The sequence below is a fragment of the Protopterus annectens genome, chromosome 3.part0 (genome assembly GCF_019279795.1).
Source record: "Protopterus annectens isolate FY-2018-M chromosome 3.part0, PAN1.0, whole genome shotgun sequence".
NCBI classification, from domain to species: Eukaryota; Metazoa; Chordata; order Ceratodontiformes; family Protopteridae; genus Protopterus; species Protopterus annectens.
This window is the reverse complement of record NC_056731.1, coordinates 324555209-324581822: the sequence shown is the minus strand read 5'-3', so window position 1 is coordinate 324581822 and position 26614 is coordinate 324555209. Positions and strand designations below refer to the sequence as shown.

The following is a 26614-nucleotide window of genomic DNA, read 5'->3' as shown; positions in this document are numbered from 1 at the left end:
CCTTCAGAGATCTACCCTATGTTGTTATATTGTCTCTAATAGGTCCCCTTGACATCCTCACTACTGCAAATCAGATTCTAGTCCCCATCTATAAATATTTCCTGCTGAAATCTCATTTTTTCCAAAATTGTCAAGCATAATAGCAGTTTTCAGTGGAATATAAATATATACCATTGTAATCCTCCTTTGCCAATAGCCCCTTTCGTACTACAAATGTACAACTTTTTGTCCCCCCCCCCCAATCTATCACTATTGGAGTCCCTCTAGTAATAAGTATAATCACTCCCCTTTTCCTCTGTCCCTGATATTTTGCTGAATATCCATTCTAAAATACTCTTGTCGAATTCATAGGCTCATTTCGTTCCAAGCATATCTCCTGCAGCATTGCCATTTGCACTCTTCACTTCTTAATATAATTCAATGCTCTTTTTTTATCTATACCTGTAAGGCCATCCACATTCAGGACAATATGGACAGCATAGACATAATCATAAAAAGTTACTGTTTCCATCTATTATACATGACTGTTTATCTGAATGTGTTATTTCTAGCTTTTGTGTTATATGCATATAGTAATGTTTCGACAGGCTGCTCTTTTGTACAGTTGTTTCTTCTCATCTCCATTTGAACCTATGTCACAAATTTACAAGACTTTTTGTTTTAATGAAACCCTCAAACAAACAACTAAATACAAAACACCCCCATCTCCTATCAACTTGGAACAAACCCACAACATTATGTATATCTTCAAAACATGAAGTTTAACCCTACAAAAGGGAACTAGTACTTCTTTCAGCTTTTCCCAGTTAGGGATCGCCACAGCGGATCACCTGTCCGCTCATGATTGGCAGTGGAGTTTTACGGTGTCGAGTTGCTGGCCCGGCGCCCAACCTTCCACAGAAAGTACACACGTATGCACTCACGCCAAGGGCCAATTCGGAGTGTCCAATCCACCTACAAAAAAAAGGGAAGAATTGCCGCAAAAATGGCAGCCACACTAACAAAATCAAAAGGCACTCTCTAACCTAAAATTAATGTTACCCATGCTAAGGCTCATACTACAGCCTCCCACTTACACCGATTGCTCAGTTTTTTTCTCATCTCTTGTCCCCTTCCAGAAATGGAAACAGCTTCTATGCTTTAAGAAAACATTAACTTTTAGTCCTAAGAAAAAGTGCACTGGCTATCTTTAAATAAAACTAGATGGTACACTATTCTGTTAGCTGCATTAAAAGTATTATGGCTGCCAGGGAGGTTGGCACCTCTTATTCACTTCCCATAATTTCAAACTAAATTTTTTTTCACTGAATTGCTTGCCACTGTACCTTTAAATTTTGCATTTCTCTCAGCAAAGAATACTCAGAATTCTCAAGATTAACTGCTTGCTGCAGACAACTTGTTTCTATGAAAATACACTCCATAATTTATAAATTTCACTCACTAAAGAATGCACAGCTGCCCTCAGCTGCAGAAATCTCAACTCCACAAAACATTTGCCAGTGGAAAACAAGGTAACATTTGTAGTTGTAAGAAGCTTAGCATTTTCATGGCTTTTACCATTGTCTTATTTTAAAAGTCCACATCACCTGTTTACAGTTTAAGCCAAAGGCAGTATCCTAGACAATCATCTAAACACACTAATTTTACATATAATATAATCAGTGCACTTTTATTCCCCACCCCAGAAGCCCAAGATCACAGCATATTAACATACTGTAAAACCTATATTCCTTACAAATAAAGAAAAAACTTATTTACTTTAATATCGAACACATTCAGCAGTTACCGAAAAGATCCCCTACATTTTAAATACTCCTTACTACACACTACATAAAACTGTTTTACTGTATACAGCATGCAGTTTATACCACAAAATGTCTTATACAAATACTAATAAGAACAAAAAGTGTTTTACTTAGTTTACCCCTTTTAGTGTCCCTCAACACCAATATGAAGTAGGGTATATGCTTTAAACTCCAAGTTTAACAAATTCAACAAAAGATCAGTGCTTTTCAGCTACTTTTTCTTGAAAAACCATGTTTTTCAAATGTGGTGAGATGCTGCACTGTGTTCCATTTATTCACTAATGCCAGAGTGGATGGTATTTTTCTTAAATATCTTCATCTCCCAAAACCAGACTTTGGGTCAAGTCCAAGGTACTGTGGATTCTTCTACCCAACACATGTGCTTTTCTCTCTATCGCAAGCATCTTCCTTTGTAACATTGGACTAAGTTTCGCTGGCAAAGTCTCTCTATGAACCTTACTGTCAGAAGAAGCAAAGTCCCATTCTGTTTGCTGACTCACTTTTTGTTGGATAAACCTTTATTTCTTCCTTAGCCTGTTCTACATCAAAAAATGACTTTTATCCTCCAGCAAAAATCACTCTGAAGACAGATGGATACAGCAGCTTGAATCTCACACCTGCCTCTCATCATTCCCTGATTGCTGGGATAAATTTGCTTATCTTCTCCCTGGTGTACAGTGAATAATCATTTTCTACAAACACACAGCTGTCTCCAAACTTTAATACTTCACCCTTCTTCCACAATTGTGTCACAATCAACTTTTCTTGCTGGCACTATTGTATCTTTACTAATACAGGTCTTAGCTGCTTTCTCATGCCCAGGTTTGCAGCAGCATATGTTCAGTGTGCCCTTTCAACTATTAAACATTCTGCTGTGGAACATCAGTCCAATTGCTTACTGACGGTTTCATAACATTAAAGTCTGTTCCTTCCTGTTTCTCTGATACAGCAAAAAAAATCTCAGGTTTTCTCCGAGTGCTCCATCCTCTTTTTTAGCTAGTCTTGAGAAACCTCATTTAGCCAGATTTTTTTTCATGCTAACCTCTGACTTTTGCAGTTTTATCAGTGTATCTGAATAGCTAGTTAAAGGTTTTTCTATTTTTTCCAACCTTTTGTTGTTTGACTTGATCCTTGTATGCTCATTTATTTTAATCACCTCTGAGTACATTTGATTTTTTTCCTCTAAATTACTGGAAGCCATCTCTTGAACCAAAGCTGAAGCTTGAACTAGTTTTGCTAAACAGCTGCAGAATCCTTCCCAGATAATGTTTTCTAGTTACCTTCTCTGGTTGATTTTATTTCAGGTTTTCAAAATTTTTCTCTATCAATGGCATCCAGGCAGTACATTTACTGGCCAGGAACTGAATGTTACCAAAAAAAATTTCAATGGCACTCATTTTTATCAGTTTTACAGTGGCAGAGCTGAAGTTATGCTGCTAATCAGTGTACAGCCATTTTGGAATACCAACCAGTCCTAGTGTTGCACTGGACAGACTGCCAAAATTCTGAAGTTTTGGGGTAAAACATTTTAATGACAACTCTCCAACCCTCAGGTCCTCACCCCTAGTTAAATATTTTTTTCTGTAACAGTAAAAGCTTTTTACAGAAAAAAAACAGTAATATGAGAGGAATTTCCCTACTGGGAATCCTGACTGAAATATCAGTTTTAAAGTAAAATCTCTTAGTGGCAACCGCTAAATACAGTAGTTCTAGTATACTTTAGAGGTATCCTTGGTTATTGTACCTTCCAAGACACCACTAGTATGCTTTTAAGGGGTCCTGGAAATAACCGACATGGTAGCTAACTCACACAGTGCTATCTTAAAAGGAATCCTTTACTGTATTACAAGTAAAATGTGCTGTTGTCAGGTCTCAAGCACATGGATATATGTATGTTTAAAGTGTAGACATCAATACGGTACTGCTTATGTATCCCATTTCATAGTAATAGTAACAGCATGAACATGTACTGTGTTGGAGCACCACATTTATGGAGTTAATATAGGGGTTCAGAGACATTCATTTTAAATGAATCTCACTGTGAACGAATAAGGCTAGTCAGTAAACAGTTCTCAAAAGAACTTTCCATCATTCACCACACTGTATTGCTACCTGTGCGCCTTTTTTTTAAGTGAGATTTCCACAGACTGCTTCATTATGTACATAGCCACTGTTACTTAAGTAAAACAAACAATCTTCGGCATTCAACTGTCTCTATTACTACTAGTGCATTCTGACAACACAATACAATTTCTATTCCACTGCTTTGGTAGTACTGTACCTTGCTGTGTAACATTATGTCTTTCCTATGAATTAGAATCACACTGATACCAACTCCTGAATGCATGCTCTTCAAACTGAGACACTTGAAATGGTACATAATGTTCACTAGGATGATGAGAATGAATTTTCCCATGGTATTCTGTTGTACGCCGTTGTTCTTCATAGCCTACATTTCAGTGTTCAGTATGCCCATTATGATTTGTTGACAGGGAAATGGAAAGTAGCAAACAATGCAAAGGATGCACCATTTTAGTGTCAAAGTATAGTCCTCCTGCAGGCCCTCAGACAGCACAGTCTCACATAGCAGACAAGTGGCTGCAGGTGCAAATTTGTGCAATTGCTGAACTGTCCTTAAGTACCTCCTGCTGGGTCAACACCATGATTAATTATGCCCATGAGTAGCCACAGGATGACAACAAAGCACAGATTTCCCATTTAAAAAAGGTATCTCTAGTGACTGGGGCAGGAGTAAGAACATTAGGGCATGGGTCTCACAGAATGATGAGTCTGGTCAGCAGGGCATGTCCCACTGCAACAAAGATGTGCTTAGTCAAGTACGGCTGGTCAGTTTTTATGAGCCATGTGTGAATATGCGAGTCTCAGAGCAGTCTGTTTTTGAAACCAGACATAGAAGGATCCCTCACCTACTTCATCTTGCCTTGCTCTAGTAAGTGATGAGGGAATATTAATTCTTTAGCCCAGTCAGGAAACTATAGTGAGATTAGCCAAGTACTACTTTTTCTGTACCTGTGTGAATTTATTCATTTGTGTTATTTTAATATTTCCTGTGATTGAAACTCTGGTAATATAAATATATAAAGCTATGTCAAACCCAGAGCTGTTGGATATGCTACACCCAAAGAAATCCCAATGCCTCCAAGCTAAACGCTCTAGGGACCTAAACCTTGTCACCACAATAAACAGGACATGCTGGAGGGATAGATTCCTGTCCCAGAGACTTCCCATACTCTGGAACAGGCTACCCATCTATGTCAAGCAAAGTTCTTCATTAGCACTCCAAGAAAAATCTTGATGAGTGGATGGGAAATACACCTTGGGGATCAATTCTGTGCCTCTGCTCGACAGTGGCACAGGAAAATAACTTTCTTGGGTGGCAAAAGCCAGGGAACCTTGTTGGCTAGGCTTACATAGGCCGTTGGGCCGATAGCCTAGTACCTGCTTATGAACCTATGAACCAATGGTGTTTACTGTAAAAAGACATTCCGAATTTTCATGTTCTTTTATTATTTATTAAACATATTTAAACTTTTCATTGTGGCTGGTCCTTTAGACAGTAATTTAAACTTTGAGAGTACTATTTGGTGACTATGTGGCCACTACTGATAGCCTTACTGCAGTGGTCAAACACCACCATTTGTATCCATATTAATTTCAGTCAGTATAACTGAGTACCCTTGCAACAGCCTTAGAGTAGCTGGCTTTGGAGTGTCTGGTGGCAGTAACTACCTTATAGTCTGGGCAGAAGGGGGCATAGCTAGTAAATCTGTGCCAGCCTTTTCCAGGTGTGTGTGTGTACGCATGCAAAATAAAATCTCTAAGAGCGTGTGTCAGCTGCTAGGAGCAGGGACACTAAGCACAGGTTTCACAGAGAGTGGCGGAGGACTTGGCTTGGACACACTGTTGAGGACTCAACTCTATAGTTGTGCCAGTGGGGTGTCTTTACTGGGGACCTGGAGAGAGAGAAACCAGACGCTGGGCCAAATGTGTTCCTTGTGTGCTCTTAAGGAAAACTGTGCTTAATGTAGACAGCTGCACCTGGAAACAATGTGTATCTATTTTTATTCCAAGTGAATGTCGCTCTCCACTGTCAGTGGTGAGGATTCAGGCTCCTTGATTACTGGCCCAGACATGGGATGTCACATATATGAAATCTTTCCTGTCTAGGTACTTCACGGCTTCTGGACTGGTGTACAAGCAATCCCAAGTAAAACATACTGACACTGTATTATCTGCAACTGTATCAAGCCCTCGACTGGAGTAGCACTTCACTTTTATCAGTGCTGGCACTAATTTCCAGAAAACTGGCTACGGACAAAGAAATTATGTTAATTGGCTGGAAAAAATTTCAAGCCTGTCAAAACAGTAAAAATAGCTTGCTGAAAGTCACTTTCAATGAACTTCAAATCATTTTTTTTTTGTTCAGGGTGGAAGTCATACCTGCACCTCTCCCATCTACAGATAACACCTCTATACTTGTATATATCAACTCCACAACTGCACAAATGTGGGGTTAACATTAATTCCCTTGCTTCTTAAAGTGGATTTCAGCAAACTTTGTGGAATCAGCAGTCACTGACAAGAGTACTCAAACTGACAGACTCCAACTTGGAATGTGGCCTGATCACAAAAAGCATGCCTTGACCCAATTGGTGAGGAAGTGGTTACAGAGACTTACAAATAGGAAGCATTTATTTTACTACACATAACTGTATGAATGGCATGATCCCAGTGGACCACAGCTACATTTCTACACTGGATATGACATTTTAACAAAAGTAAAATTCACAATAAATTACAAAAGTTAAATGTGCCCATAAAATATACCAGGGCATGCAGTGGAATACTTGCAAGGTGTAGTCATGTAGTTTACAACATAAATATACAATACCTTGCTAGATAACACATTTAACAGAAAAGCAAGTCTTTGCAATATGGCACAAACAGTATAATGGAAGAATGACATCTGCAAAACCGTAGAAGTGAATACTGCTCAACACTGCAGTAAATTCATGGCAAAATATCCAAGAGTCATCACTGTCTAGAGTCACAATAAAACAAAATTTAAAGACAAAGTGCAGAGAAAGTACAGTTGTGTACCTACCATAAATGTAGATGTTAGAGTGTATTCACTGTTGCAGTCATTACGATTGGGTTATCCTGCTGACAGGCTACCCGCAGTCGGCCCGAGTTCCAAAGTCTAGGTCCGGCGTCGGTTGCTGTCACCTCTTCCCAGACGTCAGTGTGCCAGGGGTATAAAAGATGCAGCAGACGCCATTTTCTTCAGTTTTTCTTGCCCCAGATGTCAGGTGCACCTAAAATGACAGGCTAAATTATGCCAATAAGCATACATATACAAAAATTAACTTTTCCTTCATCTACAAGCAAATACACCACATAGGTTGTATAGAATAGAGGAGTACAGATAAGTCCCAGCAAGGTAGAAAGGGGGATGGAGGGAGGGTAACCTGGACTGCAACAATGAATACACTCGAACATCTACATTTATGGTAGGTACACAACTGCACTATGTTCATTGTGTTTCACTGTTGCAGTCATTACAATTGGGTTGAATCCCAAAGCTAAGGTTGGGAAGGCTGCTGCTAAATAGGATTAGGAGGGGCTATCATGCCCTGCAGAACCGCAGTGGCAAAGCCTGCACTGGACTTAGAGTAGAGGGGTAAGTGGTAGTGCTTTGTAAAAGTATGCACTGAACTCAAGTTGCAGCCTCTAAGATGTCTTTGGTTGGTACTCCTCTGAGGAAGGCTGCTGAAGTGGCTGCTGCTCTGGTTGAATGTGGCCTAATGCTCTTAGGCACTGATTTGCCATGTCGTGAATAGCAGAAATGAATGCAGTGGCCTATCCACTTGGAAATAGTCTGTTTTGAGATAGGCTTTCCTTGTGATCCTGCAGTATATGCTACTAGAAGTTGTTCAGTCTTTCTGAAAACTTTGGTTCTGTCCAAGTAGAAGCGCAGCTGCCTGTGAATGTCCAAAGAATGCAGAAGTCTCTCACCCTTATTCTGTGGGTTTGGATAAAAAGTAGGCAAATGAATTGTTTGGTTAAGGGCCACACTGGACACTACCTTAAGCATAAATGTAGGGTTGGTCCTTAGAGAAACCCTGTCAGGATGGAAAATGATAAAAGGTTCCACAGCCATGAGTGCCTGTAACTCTGGGACTCGTCTAGCGGAGGTAATTGCTAGGAGCAGAGCTGTTTTCCAGGATAAGAATTTTATATCAGCTGCAGAGGCTGGCTCAAAAGGAGGCAGTGTGAGTTTTTCCAAGACATAGTTGAGGTCCCATGCAGGTATTCGTACTCTCCTTGGAGGTCTTATGTTTTTGGCCCCTCTGAGGTACTGCCTTAGTAATGGATGAGAAAAAAATAGATGGTTCTGTATTGTAATGTGCTGAAATGGCAGAGGCATGAATTTTAATTGAGGAAAAGGAAAGGCCTTTATCCAGCATCTCAGTTAAGTATTGCAAAATCTGAGGAATATTTGGAACAGTTGTGTCAATACCTTGCGCCAGGTTCCAAGCACAGAATCTCTTTTTCTGCATAAGATTTTCTGGTGCTAGGCCTCTGGGCCTCCAAAATAACATACATCACTGCTTTAGACAGTGGTGCATCTCGAATGGCTACATTATTTGCCATGTTGCCAGGTTTAAGGTCCTGAGATGGCTGTGCAGTATCATACTGTCTTGTTGGGTCAATAGGTGAGGAATTTGAGGTAATGTCCAAGCTTGGCATTGAGACAAGCTCTTTAGGATTTGGTACCAGTGCTGGCGTGGCCTGTCTGGGGCAATCAGTATCATTTTTGGCTTCTCTTATCTGACCTTGAGGAGTACATTGGGGAGGAGAGGCAGAGGAAAAAAGGCATATACTGTTAGGTTTTTCCAGCTGAAAGATAAAGCATCCACTTTCTATGCTTGCTTGTGATAAGTCCTTGTGCAGAATCTCTGTAGTTGGCAGCTGTGAGGGGAAGCAAACAGGTCTATGTCCAGGCACCCCCAGTTCCTTGTTATCATGCTGAAGACTTGTGGATCCAATTTCCACTCGTGGGGATCCATTATGTTTCTGCTTAGTTCGTCTGCCAGAGTATTTATCCTTCCTGGCAGGAATTGTGCTTGCAGATGTACTTGGTAAGTCAGTGCTGTGTCCCACAATTTCATGGCTAGTCTGTAGAAGGGTAGGAATGTGTGCCCCCCTGCTTGTTTATGTACCACATGACTGTAGTATTGTCCGTCTTTACCAGTAGTTGCCCTGGATGAAGTACATCTTTGAAGGCTGTCAGGGCATTCTGAAAAGCTAGCATCTCTTTTTGATTGATATATAGATGCATTTGATTTGGAGACCATGTGCCCTGAATACATCTTCCTACCATATGGGCCTCCCAGGCATACTCTGACGCATCTGTTGTCAATTTCTCCCTGGCTGTAGGCAAGGTGAATGGCTGTCCCGTGTTGAGGTGACAGGCTTTTGCCCACCATCGAAACTCCTGTTGCAGGCAGGGAATGAGGTTAATTATTGTTTCCAGGCTGTGGCAATGTTGAGTCCAAACACTTTTTAGATACCACTGAAGTTTCCTCATATGCAGTCTTGCATATGGAATTAGTAGAATGCAGGATGCCATGAAGCCCAAAGCCTGCAGAATTTTTCTTGCAGATAACTGGGTCTTTGTTGCCAACATTTTGAAATAAGTAGTCAGTTGTCTGTGTTTGGCATGAGATAAGCCATCTGGGCAGTTGTATTTAAGCTTGCACCCAGGAATATTATCTCTTGAGAGGGTACGAGTTTTGATTTATTTTCATTTACTGTGTACCCTAGGCCTGCTAGTAATGTTTTTACAAACGCCAGATGCTGTAGTAGGATGTCCTTGTTCTCTGCTTGAATAAGGCAGTCGTCCAAGTAAGGATATATTTGTATTCCTCTGTCTGCAAAATGCAATTACTGGTACCAGGCATTTTGTGAAGACCCTGGGTGCAGTAGATAAGCCAAAGGGCAGTGCAGAGAAGTGTTAGTGCATCGAGCCAGCTAGAAATCTGAGGTATCTTCTGCATGATAGTCTGATTGGGACATGCAGGTATGCCTCTTTTAGGTCTAAAGTCACAAGCCAAGCTTTCTTGCCCAGCATGGGCAGAAGCTGCTACAGAGTTAACATTTTGAATTTTGGAATATCCAGGTATGTGTTTAGGATAGACAGGTCCAGTACTGGTCTCCAGGCTTTGTCCTTTCTGTGTACCAAGAATAGCCTTGAGTAAAATCCTTGTCCCTGCTCTTGCTGTGGTACTTGCTGAATGGCTCATGTCCATGAGAGATAAAACTTGTTTTTGTGCCTCTGCCCATTGATTGCGTGGCAGGTCTGGCATCCCGTTTGGCCTTGGCAGGGTGTGAAAGTGGAACCTGTAGCCTTGAGACACTATATTTAAGACCCATTTGTCCTGGGTGATCATGTGCCAATTTTGTGAATAAAGTGCTAGTTTTCCCCCCAAAGGAGCTGCCAGAAGATAAGTGCTTGGTGCGGGCAGGGGGAAGTCATTGAGACGGTTTCCTGTATGGCTGTGATCTTTCCTCTCCACTTTTGGAGGTAGAAGCACCCCAATGTTTAGGCCTGTATGAGCCTTGGGGCTGTGATCTGCCTATGGGGCGTCTGTATCTGCCTCTTTGTGGCCTGTCTGACACTGGAAAGGATCAATTCTTTGTAGGCCAGTTTCTGCTAAATCTGGGAGGCTGTACCTGTAAGAAATCCTTCACTGTTTGCATAGATTTAGCTTTGTCCTCCATTTTCTTCAACACCTCTTCTGCTTTAACACCAAACAAGGTATCATGTTGTAATGGAGCATCTAATAGTTTTGCTTTAACATGATCGGGCAGATTCTGTCCTTTTAACCAAGCATGCCTCCTAATGACAAAACCTGTAACTGCGGCCCTGCAGGAGGCGTCTAGAGAATCAAAACCACATTGCAAAGTATGCTTTCCCACTTGTTCAGCTCCATGCAAAAAATCCTGCATTGCTTTGTTTTCTGCACATTCTGAATTTGCCAACATTTCCGGTTTAAGCAGTGACATAAGATATTGCTGATATTTAAGCATATGAAACTGACAATTTAAAGCTCTTACAGCCAAGGCAGCAGAAGTGTAAATAGTTTTCCCCCATCTGTCCAGGGCCCTTGAATCCCTATCAGAGGGGATAGGGATTTTTGCAGTGGAAGCCTTGACCCCCTTGGGACCCTGAGAAATAGTTTCTGGGTCAGCAGCAGGGCTTTTGTAAAGGAATTTATGTGAATCAGGAACCCTGTAGTATCTGTCTGGCTTAACAGGAGCTGGTGGTAGAGAGTCAGGAGACAGGCCGGACTCTGAAAATACATCTACAATGTCTAAAACAGGAGGAATAGCAAGGGGCCTGTGCTGAGGTATAAAAGGAAGTCTCGGAGCCTTTTCTTGGATTCTGAGTAATCTTGGCTCTCCCAGTGGAAATGCTCACTCACAGTATGCAAGGTCTCCCCAAAAGAATAATCCTCAGGAGGAGAGGCTGAAGGGATAGATTCTTCAGCATCAGAATCCTCATAGGGAGGAAGGGAATATTCCTGTTCAGAATAGGAATCAGAGGAAATGGAAACCTGATCTGAAGATTCAAATTCTATCCCTTGCCTAGGTCTCTTATCGGTGTGTGTGTGTGTGTGTGTGTGTGTGTGTGTGTGTGGGGGGGGGGGGGGGACCTCTGATCAAAGTAATTAGGTCTTCAGCCATTTTAAGCATCTGTTTTTTAGGCATGGAGGCCTGTCCAGGAGAATGCTGTACTTGTTTGTTTCTTTGTCTTTAGAGCTGCTTTAGTCTCTGCCTTTGAAGCTGAAGTTGGTTTTACATATAACTGTGGAGGTCTGAAAACTCCCTCAGAAGCCGATGCCTGCTCAGCGGCTCCGGACCCATCTGAGGGAAATTGTTTCCGAGTGTCCAATACCAAGAAGTTATGTACTCACCATAACATTCGATGTATGTAGTCCATCTCACCTCACATTCTTACTCGCGGGTTTGGAGCCGAATATCAGCTCCGACTCGGCCAAATTTTATTTACTAGCTCGAAGTCTCCCATTGGCTGGGCCAAGCAGGTATCTCATGCTGCACTGCTCCACAACCCTAGATCTAGTTTGCTGCGAATCCAACAATCACACTTCATGCATAACAATCCAATAAGGTAGAACACTATCAAGGGGAATAAGAAAAACAAACTACCATTGAAGGGTACTCTAGCACCAATCCCAACCTCCAGATCCTCCAGGAAGGGGGCAGGTGGGAGGGTACGTAAGAATGTGAGGCAAGATGGACTACATACATCGAACGTTATGGTGAGTACATAACTTCTTGATGTTATGTAGTCCAATCTCGCCTACATTCTTACTCGCGGGACAACGTCCCCAGCACCTCTATCCTGGGAGGCTCAAAGGAAGATACTCCTAAGGACTGTGGTACCAAAACCAAAGGAAGCCCGGCCCCTAGAAGCCACATCCAGTTTGTAATGAGTAATAAAGGTGTGCGGGCAAGCCCACGTAGCTGCAGCACAAATATCATCCAAAGACAGTCTGGCATGGTATGCCATAGATGCAGAAACAGCCCTAGTAGAGTGAGCCTTGATGGGAAATGATAGATTTTTTTCCCGCTGAAGAATAAAGGAAATACAATTCGAAATCCATCTGGAAATGGTAACCTTGGAAATAGGGGAACCCGCTCTAGTTTCTAAAAAGGAAACAATTGGTCAGATTTTCGTAGGTGTTTGGTCCTGTGTAGATAGAATCGTAATTGTCTGTGCACATCCAGTTGATGAAATCTAAACTCTGCCTTGTTCAAGAATTGAGGGAAGAACACTAGCAGCTCAACAGACTGAGATTAACAGTAGATGTTACTTTGGGAAGAAAGGACGGATTAGGTCTAAGAGAAACTCTGTCCTTATGAAAAATTAAATATGGGGGTTTGATGGAGAGAGTTTGAATCTCTGACGCCCATCTGGCTGATGTGATGGCTATTAGGAAAGCTGTCTTCCAGGACAAAAACTTTAACTCACAGGTGGCAGCCGGCTCGAAAGGTGGGGAAGCAAGGGCTTGCAAAACAAAGCTTAGATCCCAGGGCATGATAGGTTCTGACACAGGAGGCCGGAGTAATAAGGTGCCCTTTAGAAAGGCCTTACAGAGTTTATGGGCCACAAGGGAAGGCTCATAGGAGGTATGAAAGTTTGAAATAGCCGCCAGCTGGACTTTAATGGTAGGGGGCGCAGAGCCCTGCTGAAAGAGCATGGACAAGAAATCCAAAACAGCAGCAATTGGGGCTGTGTAAGGGTCAATTCCTTGGGCATGAGCCCAAATAGAGAATCTCTTCCATTTGCTGGAATAACTCTTCCTAGTCGAAGACTTATGAGAAGAGGATAAAATGTGAACCACCTCAGGTGAAAAACGATGAAGTTTGACTAACGATGGAAGTGGAGCAGCCAGGCTGTCAACCTGAGGGTCTGCAGGGAGGGATGGAACTGTCCCGACATGTGTCAGTAGGTCTGGTACTGGGTCCAGAATCCAAGGACTGTCCACAACGAATGGATGGAGAAAGGAGAACCAGATCTGGCGAGGCCAGTGTGGGGCAATTAGAATCATCTTGCTTCCCAAGGGTATGGCTTTCTGAATCACTCTTGGTAACAGAGGAAATGGAGGGAAATCAAAGAGCAGACCGGACGGCCAATCGTGGACTAGAGCATCCCTGGGTGACTCCCCCTGTGGGGGGGGATCAGGGTGAAGTAGTTGCTGCATTTGGCATTGAGGGGACTGGCAAAAAGATCGCAGCAAGGCTGACCCCACCTGCTGAAAATCTGTTCCGCAACCAGACGGTTCAGGGACTACTCGTAAGGCATCAGAATAGCTCTGCTCAGCCTGTCTGCTATCACATTGGCCTTCCCCGGAATGTGCGTTGCCACTACAAACCGTTGGGAAGACACTGCCTACTGCCACACTTGCATGGCCTCTCTGCACAGGGGGTAAAGATCAGGTTCCTCCTTGTTTGTTTAGATACCACACAACGGACATGTTGTCAGAGTATATTGCAATTGTCCCCAGAGGAAGAGAGCTCTGAAGTGCCCACAATGCCAGTAACACCGCTCTCATCTCTAAGACATTGATGTGCAGATATACCTCGTGATCTTGCCACGTGCCTTGGACCGTCCTGCCAAGATAATGCCCCCCCCCCCAATGTGGGAGGCGTCCATGGTCATCGTGGTGACAGGTGACGGAGGAACAAACGGTTTCCCCTCGTCCAGATTGGTGGAGCACAGCCACCAACCGAGATCCTGTTTGCATCGGTCCGTGAGTAGGATCTGGTGGGAAAGGGGGAGCTTTTGGAGAGACCATTGGGCAAAAAGAAGCCACTGAAAAAGCCTCATGTGTAATCTCGCTAGAGGCACTAACATAATGGTAGCTGCCATGGTTCCCAGAAGCTGAAGAACCCATCTCGCCTGTACTTTCCTGAGGGGTAATAAAGCATGAACCTGATTCTGTAATACTCTGGATCCTGTCGTGCGGCAAGAAGGCCCGCATTTGAACGGTGTCTAGCTCTGTGCCTATAAATGTGACACCCTGTGAGGGCAGCAAGGCAGATTTTTCCCAGTTCAATGTTATTCCTAGTCACTGACAGAGGGTAATGGTAGCGTCCCTGGCTCGGATGAGTAGATGCCTGGCGGGGGCGGTGAGGAGCCAGTCGTCCAGGTACGGAAACACTTGGAATCCTTGATGTCTCAGGTGAGCTGTCACCACTGCCAAACACTTAGTGAACACCCTGGGGGCTGTGGTGATACCAAAGGGCAGGGCACGAAACTGAAAATGACTGGCTCCCAGCCAGAAGCGTAGGTGACTCCTGGATGCCCTGTCCATTTTGATATGATAGTAAGCATCCTTAAGGTCGATGGAGCACATCCATACTTCTTTTTCCAGTAACGGGAAAATGGACTGAAGGGTGACCATTCGGAACTTGGACTTCAGAACGTAGTGGTTTAATCTGCTGAGATCTAGAATGGGTCTCAGGTCCCCTGTTCTTTTCGGCACCAAAAAGAGTCTTGAGTAAGTCCCTAATCTGATTTGGTCTGAGGGGACAGGTTGGATGACTCCCTTCTTTAGCAGCTTTGAAACCTCTAACGCTGCGTGATCCCTTTGACTGGGTGGAACGTCCGGGATTTTCCTGACTGGAGGGTGGTCTGACGAAAAAGGGATGGCATAACCTCCGGAAACTATTCATAATACCAATCGATCTTGGGTGATGCTTTCCCAGGCTTCTGGGTACAACGATATGCGGCCCCTGACTGGCTCTGGAATAGCACAGTCGGGCAACACATCAGGAACGATGGTAGGAAGAACTGCGAAAGGAAAAGGAATCACGGTGTCCTGAGTTGCGGGGGCCTCCTCTGCCTCTAGGGCGGCATCTTCCAGAATAACCCCCCCTCCTCTGCCTCTGGAAGGGGACTTACCTTGTGCGGCCGGGAAAGACTTCTGTGATTTCTTGAACCACATCTTCCCTCCCCTCTGAGCCTTGGGGTAAGGCCTCGAGGGGAGGGAAAAACGGACCCCTACGGCAGACAGGGTCTTTCCCTCTTGCTCGCATCTGGTGAGGGGGGTCTTTCACTTTGGTCCCAAAGAGCGAGGACCCATCAAAGGGAGAGTGAGTGAAGGAAGACTTGAAGGCCTCCACGAAATGACACAGGCGCATCCAGGCTTGCCTCCTGAGGTCTACTCCCGAACTGGCTGCCCTACTCGCCCCCTCGGCTGCATACGATATGAGCCTCATAGACGAGTTGACAACAGAATTAAGGGTAGACACCTGGGTGTTAACCGTGTGCGCTAATGCCTCAGGTACGGTACCCACTAGAGTATCTCCTAACTCCTTAAGGAGATCTCTCTGGAGCAGAGTAAAATGACAGAGGTAAGTTCAGTGACCGTAGGGTGAAGGTCGCTGACGAGAGGGTACGCTTCCCGTACTGGTCCATGCTCCTAGACTCCTTGTTAAGAGGATGGATGGAGGAAGAAGACTCTGCTACTTCCTGCTGTGTGGCCGCCGCCACCACCATGGCATCTACAGAAATCCCTTTGAACAGAAACTCTTTCCCCGGGGGGGGGGGCAGAAAGAAACTTATTGGGCCTACTGGGTACAGGTTCCACCGAATCAGGATTCTCCCACACCCTTCGACAAATAAAATCCAAGAGCTCGAAGGCTGGAGGCACCCAGGAGGCAGACGGTTGAGCACTAAAGGCCTTGAGGAATACCGACTCCTCCTCAGAGGGGGGTTTTGGATGGCCATTCGCCTGTCTCAATATCTCCAGGATGTCGGAGAAAGAGACATCATCAGAGAACGACTTGGGGGACCCCTCAGACTCCTCGAGGTCAGTATCAGAAGTGAGAGACTCATCCTGGGAGTCTATGTGCTTCCTCTTGCACGACTTCTTTCTAGGGGGCTCCTCAGGCACAGACTCTGAGGGGCCCTCAAAGCTGGGGACCGATCATGGGGGTATCCCCCAGACCTTTGGGCTCCATCTACAGATAGGGGGACGTCAGAGGCTCTAGCCAGGGTGGAAGGGGACGGAATGACCGATCTGGGTGATGTAACTGACAATCTGGCCAGTGTGCTCCGCATGGCCTCGAAGGTGGGTCCCCCCAAATCCGAGGACCGACCGGCCTCCGAGGCCATGACCGGGGTTGGGGTCCCCCAAGCCGATGCACCGAGAGGGAGGCTCAAAACCAACAGGTGTCCCGAAGTATCTCCTCGGGCCCAACTGAGAAAACCAGAGTGCCGAAACCTGTGGACGGAGCAGACGTCAGCACTGATAAACCCTTGAGGGGTATCGGAGCTGGAGCAGGAACATCACTCGGAGCAGAGCACTCCGGCTCCGAAGACAAGGAAGTGCTCGGAGGAGGAACCATCGACACAAGCATCAGGACGGGCTCCGAAGCCAACTGGGTTGGAGCCAAGAATAATTTTGCCAACACCAGCGACTGCAGGAGCCTCTGTACCACCCTATCGACATCCAAATCAGAAAGCCTCGAGGATTTGGAGGACAGGGAAGGAGACTGGGATCTCCTCTCAGGAGAACCATGCCTAACACTGGGCGAACGGCTCCGAATGGGTTCCAGTAAATTAGGAGCCAAAGCCGATTCCAGTACTACAGATACCTCCTGTGGCCCCGAGGACAGAGGAGCCGAGGAGGTAGAGTCAAGTTTAGAGATTTTCTCTGGGGGCTCCGAAGGGACAGACGGAGCCGGAGATCTCTTCTTCGCCTTCGAAGCTTTAGACTTGGACTGAGGACTAGAAGTCGAGTCTAAAGACTCTTCAAATGAAGGTTTTAGGAGTCCCCTCAATATTAGTTTATTTTTCCTCTTCTAGAGCACCCTCGGACTGAAGGCGTGACAGAAGCTACAAAACTCTTGCAAATGAATTGCTCCTAGGCAGTAAACACATACGGAATGCCCATCCGTAATGGACATTTTGTAACTACACTTGGAACATTTTTTAAAACCGGAAGGTTTATGTTCCTTCTTATCCTTAGACATCTTGCACAAGCAGACCACTGAGAACAACCTAGCCAGAAAAAACAGCAAAGGTGGGAAAACTACTGATCAGACTACACAAAGGCAACCAAAGAACCTCCAAGTAAAACAGTTCTTTACTAACTCACAACACACTATCAACAAAAAGGAAATGGAACACTCCACAGAAAGGAGGACTAGGTCCTCTAAGAAAAACGGGCCTAGCCCACCGGAACAGTTAGGGATACCAACTACACAAACAAAAAACACTGCAAACAAGCAACAAGAAGAATAGCTATTAAAATAGCTTTTGTGGTTGAACAACTAGCAAATTTCTCAAGAGAAATTGAAAAAAAGAAGGTACTTAGCCACAACCAAGCGAGACCACATCCTAGCTACACGAGTGGCAAACGAGATCTGGGGTTATGGAGCAGTGCAGCATGGGATACCTGCTTGGCCCAGCGAATGGGAGACTTCGAGCTAGTAAATAAAAGTTGGCCGAGTTGGAGCAGATATTCGGCTCCGAACCCACGAGTAAGAATGTAGGCGAGATTGGACTACATAACATCTTCAGTTTCCAGTGGCCTAGTCGGCTCCACGTGGGAGTCTGAAGCGGCCTGTGGCTCTGAGGTAGCGGGCGTCAGGGGCTGCGAAAGCACCTCACTGAGAACCGGCGAACCAGTGACTGGCCTAGCCAAAGCCTCGTTGTCGGTTTTGGACCTCAGATGCCTGTCCTTTTCTTTTTCTTTGCGCTTTTTATAAACTCTGGTAGTCGGTTGTTGTGACAGCATTACATAATTGAATCTTCTGCCAAAGTAATAAAATGCAAAATCGTACCGACGCTTAATAGTGCATTGGTTAAATCTAGCACAAAACCGACAACTAGCAATGTCGTGGTCAGGGCCTAGGCAAGGAACACAGTGAGAATGAAAATCCTTATGAGGTATTTGCTTCCCACAAGAAATACAATTATTAACTTTTTCTGACATTGGTCTGGAGCAAGAAAAAAGTTTCCCCAACGGGGTACTTAGCTTTAATGAAGACTTCGGATCTGAAATTCAAATTTGAAAATCTCAGGAGATGGCCGACCAGCACTTGCGAACTGCTTTTGCTTCGGGCACCGTGCGGCAAGAAAGACTGAAGTAAATGGCGTCAGCTGCATCTTTTATACCCCTGGTGCACTGATGTCAGGGAAGAGGCGACAGCAACCGACGCTGGACCTAGACTTTGGAACTCGGGCCAACTGCGGGTAGCCTGCCAGCAGGATAACCCAATTGTAATGACTGCAACAGTGAAACACGATGAACATCCGTACTGCTAGACAACCTAACTTACAGTATCCTAAAGCTCAAGAAACAACTAAAAAGCTAAGCAGAGCAGCTATACTACAAGCAAAAAAGAATGTAAAGCTGCATATGGAGAAGAAATGGGATGAATATCTAAAGGAAGATATAACATGTAAAAGCCATCGGCTACCTCAAATAATTCTATCCTGATCAAGAAAATTAAACAATTTAAACCATACCTTAAGTTCTGACTGAATCACTAGTAAAAAGAATAGTAAGACAGGGACTACTGCAGTAAGTGCACAATGACAGATGTAAAGAAGGGAATGAGAAAAGGATACCTAAAGGGAAAGCATGCTAACTCAGGCCCTTAGAAATAGGTCACTACATATTACACAGCTTACTAGGTTTGGTCCCTGGGAGTGACATTAAGAAGCAGCTGCACCATCCAGTGATATCAGAACACTTCAACCTGTAATACTACCAATCTAGTAATAGTAAACTAAGAATGAAGGCATTGCATTACCACTTTGGATGATGACAGAACATGAATGCTTTGGAGGAAGACAGTCAAGGGCAGTCTATCTTAATGACACTTCAAGTAGGAAAGCAACCCTGAACATCCTGAAAACATACAGCAGACGAGAGCTAGGAAGAAAGGCAAAAATCTGGATTCTAGTGACCGTCTAGGGAGTTCAAGCGCAGGTTATTTAAAAATATAGAAGGTATGCAATATGTAACCCAGATAATACAGCACTCGACAAAAATACAGTGAGTACTGTGAGCTGCACTATACTTCATGCCCAGCCATGACAGACAACACGGGCTTGTTACTGTGAATCAACTCAAAACATAAGCACAAGAAACTACCTGATCTCCTAAACACAGGAACAATAGCCAGCATCATACTTCTTTTAAAAGAAAATTACCCTTTTATTGATGTACTGACTATTTTACTAACAGCAGAAAATGAAATGCAATACTAAAATAAAAATATGGCAAGCTCTAAATGCAGAAAACATGGATGGATACGGGATGGTGTTAAGATTCAACATAACCTTCTGAGTGACAGACATGGGCTGGGATGAAGAATGGCATGGTCTCCAACACCAACTGATTACAGATGCAATTGATTCACCTTTCCCCCCCGATGTACCTAACATACACCACTTAAAAGCTAACAAACAAGGAGAGATCCATGAGTAATTTATAAACATTTGTTTTAAAGTAGCATTTAATTACTGTGGCCAGTCATGGTAGTATTACTGTATTAATTTACTTGCATTAACTACACATGAAAATAATCAGTCACTCCACAGCACAATTGCTGGCCACAGAATTCTTACTAAACCACAAGTCTATGGCATGACAGAAATGACCACCCATCGTCCACAGAAGTAGATTTACTGCAAACTACCAAGAGGAGGTCAGATATGTTTTACAAGAACCACAACATTATACAGACTACAATGCTATTCTTCCATATGCAGTACTAAACTGAAGGTCCCAAAAAGTTTCCAAGATATCTTTTTCAAGTGTCAAACAAAGAGCATATTTAACTTACTTGTTTGCCAACATGTTTGACAGTTTCCCCGATGACAAGGTTCTTCACACCTGTGTAGACCACAGTTTAGTTTACGCCCGCAGATAAGGGAACACTTGTGTTCTTTGTCCTGTCACATATGAGAAATTATATAATATGGGTACAGCATATCATTTTAACAAACATACCATCATCACCCATAAAGCACTTCAAGTACAAGCACCTTGTGGCTTCCATATGTAGTAAACCACAGTTACAACTTAAGCTTTTAGTCATCATCCGATAAAACTAATGTAGTACGCAGCAAATTAAGTCACAGACACCTTTATAATCAAATGCAACCTTGTACTTCAGAAAAGGCTAACCCACTCTTTTTTATGTTCATCTGTGCACAAGCAAGCGACACACTGGTTTATCAAGCAGCCAGCGTGCTAAATGTAGAACAGTGCTGTTTAGTATGATCTCATGACCATTGCCTTATACCTGTATTTCACCAGCTGTAGCTATAATTCAGTGTTCAATGCTCCTGACTGATGCCCAGCATGACAACTATTAGATGACAATGGTGTCATCTAAAACTACCTTCACAATGGATAAAGACATCTGAAAGCAAATAAACAGCAATGGATTGCATTCAGAGATGGTGATTAGTGTTACCACACTGACTGCAAGACAACATGGAATTGCTCTGGGCTCCTCAATCAGTAAACCACATACCCTCTCACATCTTAGTGCAAGAAATCTGGACAAAGCCTAAAACAATGGGGGTGCAAAGGTCCAAAATAGGGACAGATTTTAAATGTAGTTCTTATAAACTTAGAAAGTTGCTAGAATGATAGAAATTATGTTAACATGCATTTTCTAAAGGACACGAAATCTGAAATTGAAATTAATGTCATTTAGTGACTTCAATACTCAGTGATTTGCCAAAAGAGAGAGAGAAACAAACCAAAAATATGAATCGAAATTCTGGACACTCTAAGAAAATCTGGGCAGTTGAGAAGTATGGTAAACCATTTCTCATTAAAAAAATAAATAAATAAAACGCCTCTTAACCCCATGGTTTACCCACAGACTCAAAACATGAGCTAATGAAAAAGGACAAAGCCGAGTGCAATTACAAGGGTAAAACTGGCTTAGCTAACTGGGACCAATATTACATTCTCCATAACAGCTGTAAGATGTCTAACAATAAAACTAAAAATAAATAAACTCTCCTTACTACAAGGGAGACAAAAGCTCCTTTGGAATAACTTGAAAAAAATAATACAAAAGTACAAGAAAAGCAAAATCCTATCTGAAACGTTTCTAGTGCTCTTGCCAGCTATGTCTGCTACCTCACTGTCCACTCACTTGACTGATGCCTCTAATTTATATATCCCCATTCTCTGACCCCATTATCAAAATGACAATATACTCCAACTGCCACCCCCACCCTCTTCTAGTCCACACCTAAACAAATAACCACTGTGAATACACAGCTAAAGAAAATAAAACCCATTGGAAGACAAGGCTCCAACAGAGTGCATTTTAATTTTATCCATGCATGCATTCCTCGCATTCTTATCAATACTCCTACAACACATAATAAACAAATTTATCCTGTCCAAGAACCAGCCAAGTCATAACCATGCCGTGCAGTAGACATAGGCGGCTCCATATTGAAATGTCGACTCTCATAATGCCAAGTGCTGACACGCCAAAAAAGACTGAAAATGTACGAGATGGGCAAATATTGAACATCGCTGTTCCCTTTTAAATTTCTTTTCTTTTTTTTTTTTTTGCAGGTGGCAAGCCCCCTCACAGCCCAAACTTAACCTGTATATACTAGCTCTGAGACTGCCACACATTGGAGAAAAAGGGACTATTCAGAGAAATGGCAGTCTCAGACTTGCTATATGCAAGTCCAGTTTTTGGCTATTCAATCTCAGCATTACAGGACTCACTAAAGCAGGTCTCAACATTTCAAATGGTTACAGACAGAAGTTGCTCAAAATTACGTTTGCAAAACAGACATCATGAAGCTCAAATCACATTTCATCTGTTTAGTAAACCTTCTGATATGATATATCATTACATCATAAAAGATAACTGTTAGAACTAAAGAATACATCTTCGGAGGTGAAGAAACATATTGCTATCAGCAGGGGCATTTTTTCCACGTCAGAAATGAAGGGGACATGAGCAGCTGACGCAAATGGTGGGACACAGTCAATGTTTCAAACATTAAACAAATCTCACAGTAGAGCTAATTCTTTTCTGGGATGTCTAAGGTACAAGATGCCCCCTTCGGGAACAGTTTAAAAGAAGAAACAGATGTTAAAACGGGTTCCTCAAAAAGGAAAGAAGGTTGATATGGCTAAGTATACCTTTGACAGAAGAATAAGACTGCGTACTGTTAAAAACACAGATAGATACTGTAAAACAACAGACTTCTCCATTGATTTTGGGTCTTTGTTCCTCCTTTGGCACCACTGAAAATCTCTTCCATTTTGCTAGAAAGGACTTCCTTGTACTTGGCCTCCTATCTGCACTCATAACAATTACCATATTTTCTGAGATATGGTACCTGAAGGGCAGTACTGCAAGTTCTCAAAGCCATGTGTCAAGCAGGTTTTGGTGTACTAAGGGGCCCCATGTAGTGCATCAAGACAGTAACAGGCTGAGGTAAGGGAAATGGCTGTAACCATCTCCAGAAGTGGGGACAACCAATGCTACCTCAGCCAAAAGGGAACTAATAGCATCATTTCTGGTCTCTTCCCTCCCTTATCTGCTAAATCACCCTACCAAGTAAGGGCATAGGAGGGAATGCATACAACAAAAAATAAACTTAAGGAGAAGGTGTCTACTGCCCAAGCCTTGTTGTGCAGTGAACTGGAGCACAAGTTCTTTGTCTGTTCGCTGCAGCAGAGAGATCCATTTCTAGTACACCCTACCTGTGTGTTGTGTCCAGAAACAAGTCCCCATCTATCATCCACTTACGGAGTCATTTTGGGTTAGTATGCAAGAAGCCCTCAGGGTCATTTCTGACTCCAGGGCCATCTCTTGCTTGAACTCTCAATCTCACACAGTAGTCAAGAATGAGCACCCTTGTCTGTTCATGTACCCCATAACTAGTATGTTGTCTCTGTTATGAGATCCAACACTTCTGCTTTCCAAATGAGCCTAACAGTCCTTAATGCTTTCAGGATAATATGGCACTTTCTTTCCTGGTTGACCTAGGTGCCTTGCTTTCCAGAGTCTGCTGTATGCATGTTCTAGGCTGTGCCTGGAGCATCAGTGGTGAAGAATTGATTTGGGATGTCTGTTTGAAGGGCATCCTATGTTATTCTTTTCCTGAACTTGTAGATACTATAACTGTAATTTCTGTTTTATGCAAGGAAGAACACAGACGGCATACTCCAAAGTTTGGGTATGTTGTTGCCAAGTACTCTTCTGGTATTAGAGAGGCACAGTAGTGCAATGGATAACACTGCCTCCTCAAAGCAAGAGGTTCTCCAATTCAGTTCTTGGCTGGGTGTCTTCTGAGCAGAGTTTCCATGTCCTCCCTGTGTTCTTGTCGGTTTCCTCAGAATGCTTCATTTTCCTCCAACATTCCAAAGATGTGCAGTAGTAAAGGTGGCTTGGGGACTAACTTACCAGTAGGTGTGTGTATGCATGTGTGACACTGAAGAAAGAATTAGCATCTATGCCCCATCCCTTTGTCTTGAAAACTTTGAGGAAAGCAGTGGGTGTCCATGGGGGTCACTCTAGAAGTCAGATGCAACTCATGGGACAGCAAAAACAGCCTAAAGATAGAAGTTTCTTTTGCTTGAAAAAGGCCCCAAGTTATTTGATATGATGAAGTGCGGTCATCTTAAAGGTCACCACTTATAACAAAGCAAAAGAGGTACTGTATACTGTAGTCTTATACAGGAATTTATCTTCCACAGAACACTTGCAGGTGACTTTCTGGAAACATCATGGTCCACCAAAGATCCCCAAAGAATACTTACACAGTAGATGGAAATACAACAAAACACCAATGAAGCTATCATAAATAAGACCATTAATAAAAATGCTAAAACTGGGGAACTTAATGGTATTCAAACAGTTTGGGAATAAAACAGACTACATGCTTCTTACAACAAAAGGGGGGAAAGAGTGCAAGCTCCTTTACTCAGCAGTATCATGCTGACATCCCTCAGCATACAGAGAGCACCAGGTCTACTGTAAGGACATTTCAATGCTCTGCAAGTCTGACTGAAAGGTTAGAAGTCCAGAATCTCTTTTTAGGCTGTTACTTTCTGTCCCACGAGTCACATCCAACTCCTAGAGTGACATACTGCCTATACACAAGAAATCATACTGAAAGTGATTTTTATGATGAACATCCCCAAGTATGCATGTCTAAACTCAAGGATAAAAAGGTCACACTGATGAACCATATAGTAAAACTGTGCAACACCTTACTCTGTGACATAAAAAGCCAATGACGAGAGACTATGGCTAAACAAATTTCCTGATGATTGCAAACTGGGTGCGATTTTCAAACCCCATACTAACTCAAATTCTCTAGCAAGAGCTGGACCAGTCACATGATTTGTGTAGTAATCATGCTTTTCCTAAATACTGATAAATGTAGCATAGTTTCCTTTGGTATATCTAGCACCACTGCTGCTAGCCATATAGATAACATTCCACTTAAATTTGACACAATCATCACAAACTTGGGTATATATGTTGACAACTGATTCTTGTTTAGCGAACACATTTTTGTGGTGGTTAAAAAATTCTTCTACCATGCAAACCTTGCCTTTATGGTATCTCCTCAAATTCCAGTATTGTTACAGTCCCACATTACTCATCCCTTATTAGTCCCATCATTGAATATAATGCACCCTTTGGAATGCATCTCGCTATGCACCTAAACCAGCTTGAGAGACTTCAAAGTTTTCTCACCACAATGGTCTCACTGATCGACTTAAAGCCCTGTCCCCTCTATTAAGAGTCACACAAACTCCTGAGGGGTGATATCTCTGCTTAGTCTTCCATGTTGAGTGACCCAGAAGTCTTTGAGCTCATTAACCTAAACAAAACCAGTGGCACGTCAAACACCCAATCCACAGATACTACCATATCAACAACATGAGATGGGATGACAGAAACCTACCCATTAAATGCAAGAAAGCTTTTTCTTTGAGAGGAAGGTTAGCCTGGAGGAACAGGCAAAAGGGAAATGAAGAGGGAACAAAGGCCCTCAAAAGGTAGTAAAAGTCTGCTTATTCCTTAAGCAGTCACTGAGTCACTAACCAAGTTTTGTGAAGGCTGACAGAATACCATCTCTCCCTTAAAAGTGATATGTGAAATAACAGACCTTAACAAAAGGTTAGGCTTAACCAGACTGCGACACGGAGACAAATGCTTAAGCTTGCTGTCTAACAGTGTTGGCAGAGTCAAGAATTAAAGCAAGCAACATGAGTCCATTCTGAAAGCTGTCATACAGCTTTGATCACTAAACTTCAAAACAACATGTTCAATCTTTTAAAGTGAAGGGTTACCCTGGAGATTACCACCTGGATCTACGTTTGGGGTTTAGGCTCTGCTCAGTAACAATTCCACATTTTCCTGTCAGCAGCTCTCCTCTTTAGGGCCCAAGTTCAGCTGCCACATACCACAGCACTAGGATACAGCATTAACACCACTGATTCTCCCCATTCACTCACAACCCCTAAGCACAATGCTTGTAAATAAAGAACAATTAAGCTGCAAATCCTACACTGCAAAAAACTAATATACAAGTATATATCTGTTTAGTTTATACATACCACCAAAAATAGCTTCTGGATGAAGGGGCCATCCATGCATGAGGGGAAGGTGGGAGGAAATCTGCAGCCCTTCAAGGAGGTATCCACCCTTGTACATCAACTGTTACTGTAAAAGAATCTGTTATATTCACTATTAGGAACCCTCAGGGATGGGTTTATGACTGGGAAGCTTTCCACGCAGTAAATCTATGAGGGTATAAAAATATAACAGGATAGCCAAAGCCTCAAATGACTGAAAAGTGGAGCACTGAATTACCCAAGGAAGTCCAACGTCTGGAGTCACAGCAGACCATAAAGCTAAATAAAAGGCAATTCCACTGTGTAAAAGGATAAAGCGCCAAATTCAGCACAGTTGACCCTGGTTCACCTGTTGTCCTAAGAACTAAAGGAGCTGATGAGGGAGACAGAGGAATGACGAGGTGGAGCCTGTTCACTCTGGAGGGTTAAAAGGCATATGCACTAGGTGTGAATTCTATACAGCATCTGGGGTAGAGACTGAGGTTCAACAAAGGTGTTGTGTCTTCAATATGGGGAGCATTGCCACTGAGAAGACATCAGGCAAATTGGGAGACATGCCCTTGTGTATGCTTCCTGCATAGTAAACTA

The 26614-nt window shown here is 43.2% G+C and overlaps 1 protein-coding gene across 1 annotated transcript in view; it reads right to left on the bottom strand.

Annotated features, from left to right (window-relative positions):
• NFX1 (nuclear transcription factor, X-box binding 1) overlaps window positions 1-26614 on the bottom strand; it is a 1622551-nt gene that overhangs the window by 936814 nt on the left and 659123 nt on the right. Inside the window, exon 11 of the mRNA XM_044065583.1 lies at window positions 20223-20331. Within this exon, the coding sequence (XP_043921518.1) occupies window positions 20223-20331 (109 nt within the window). The remainder of the gene's footprint in view (window positions 1-20222; window positions 20332-26614) is intronic.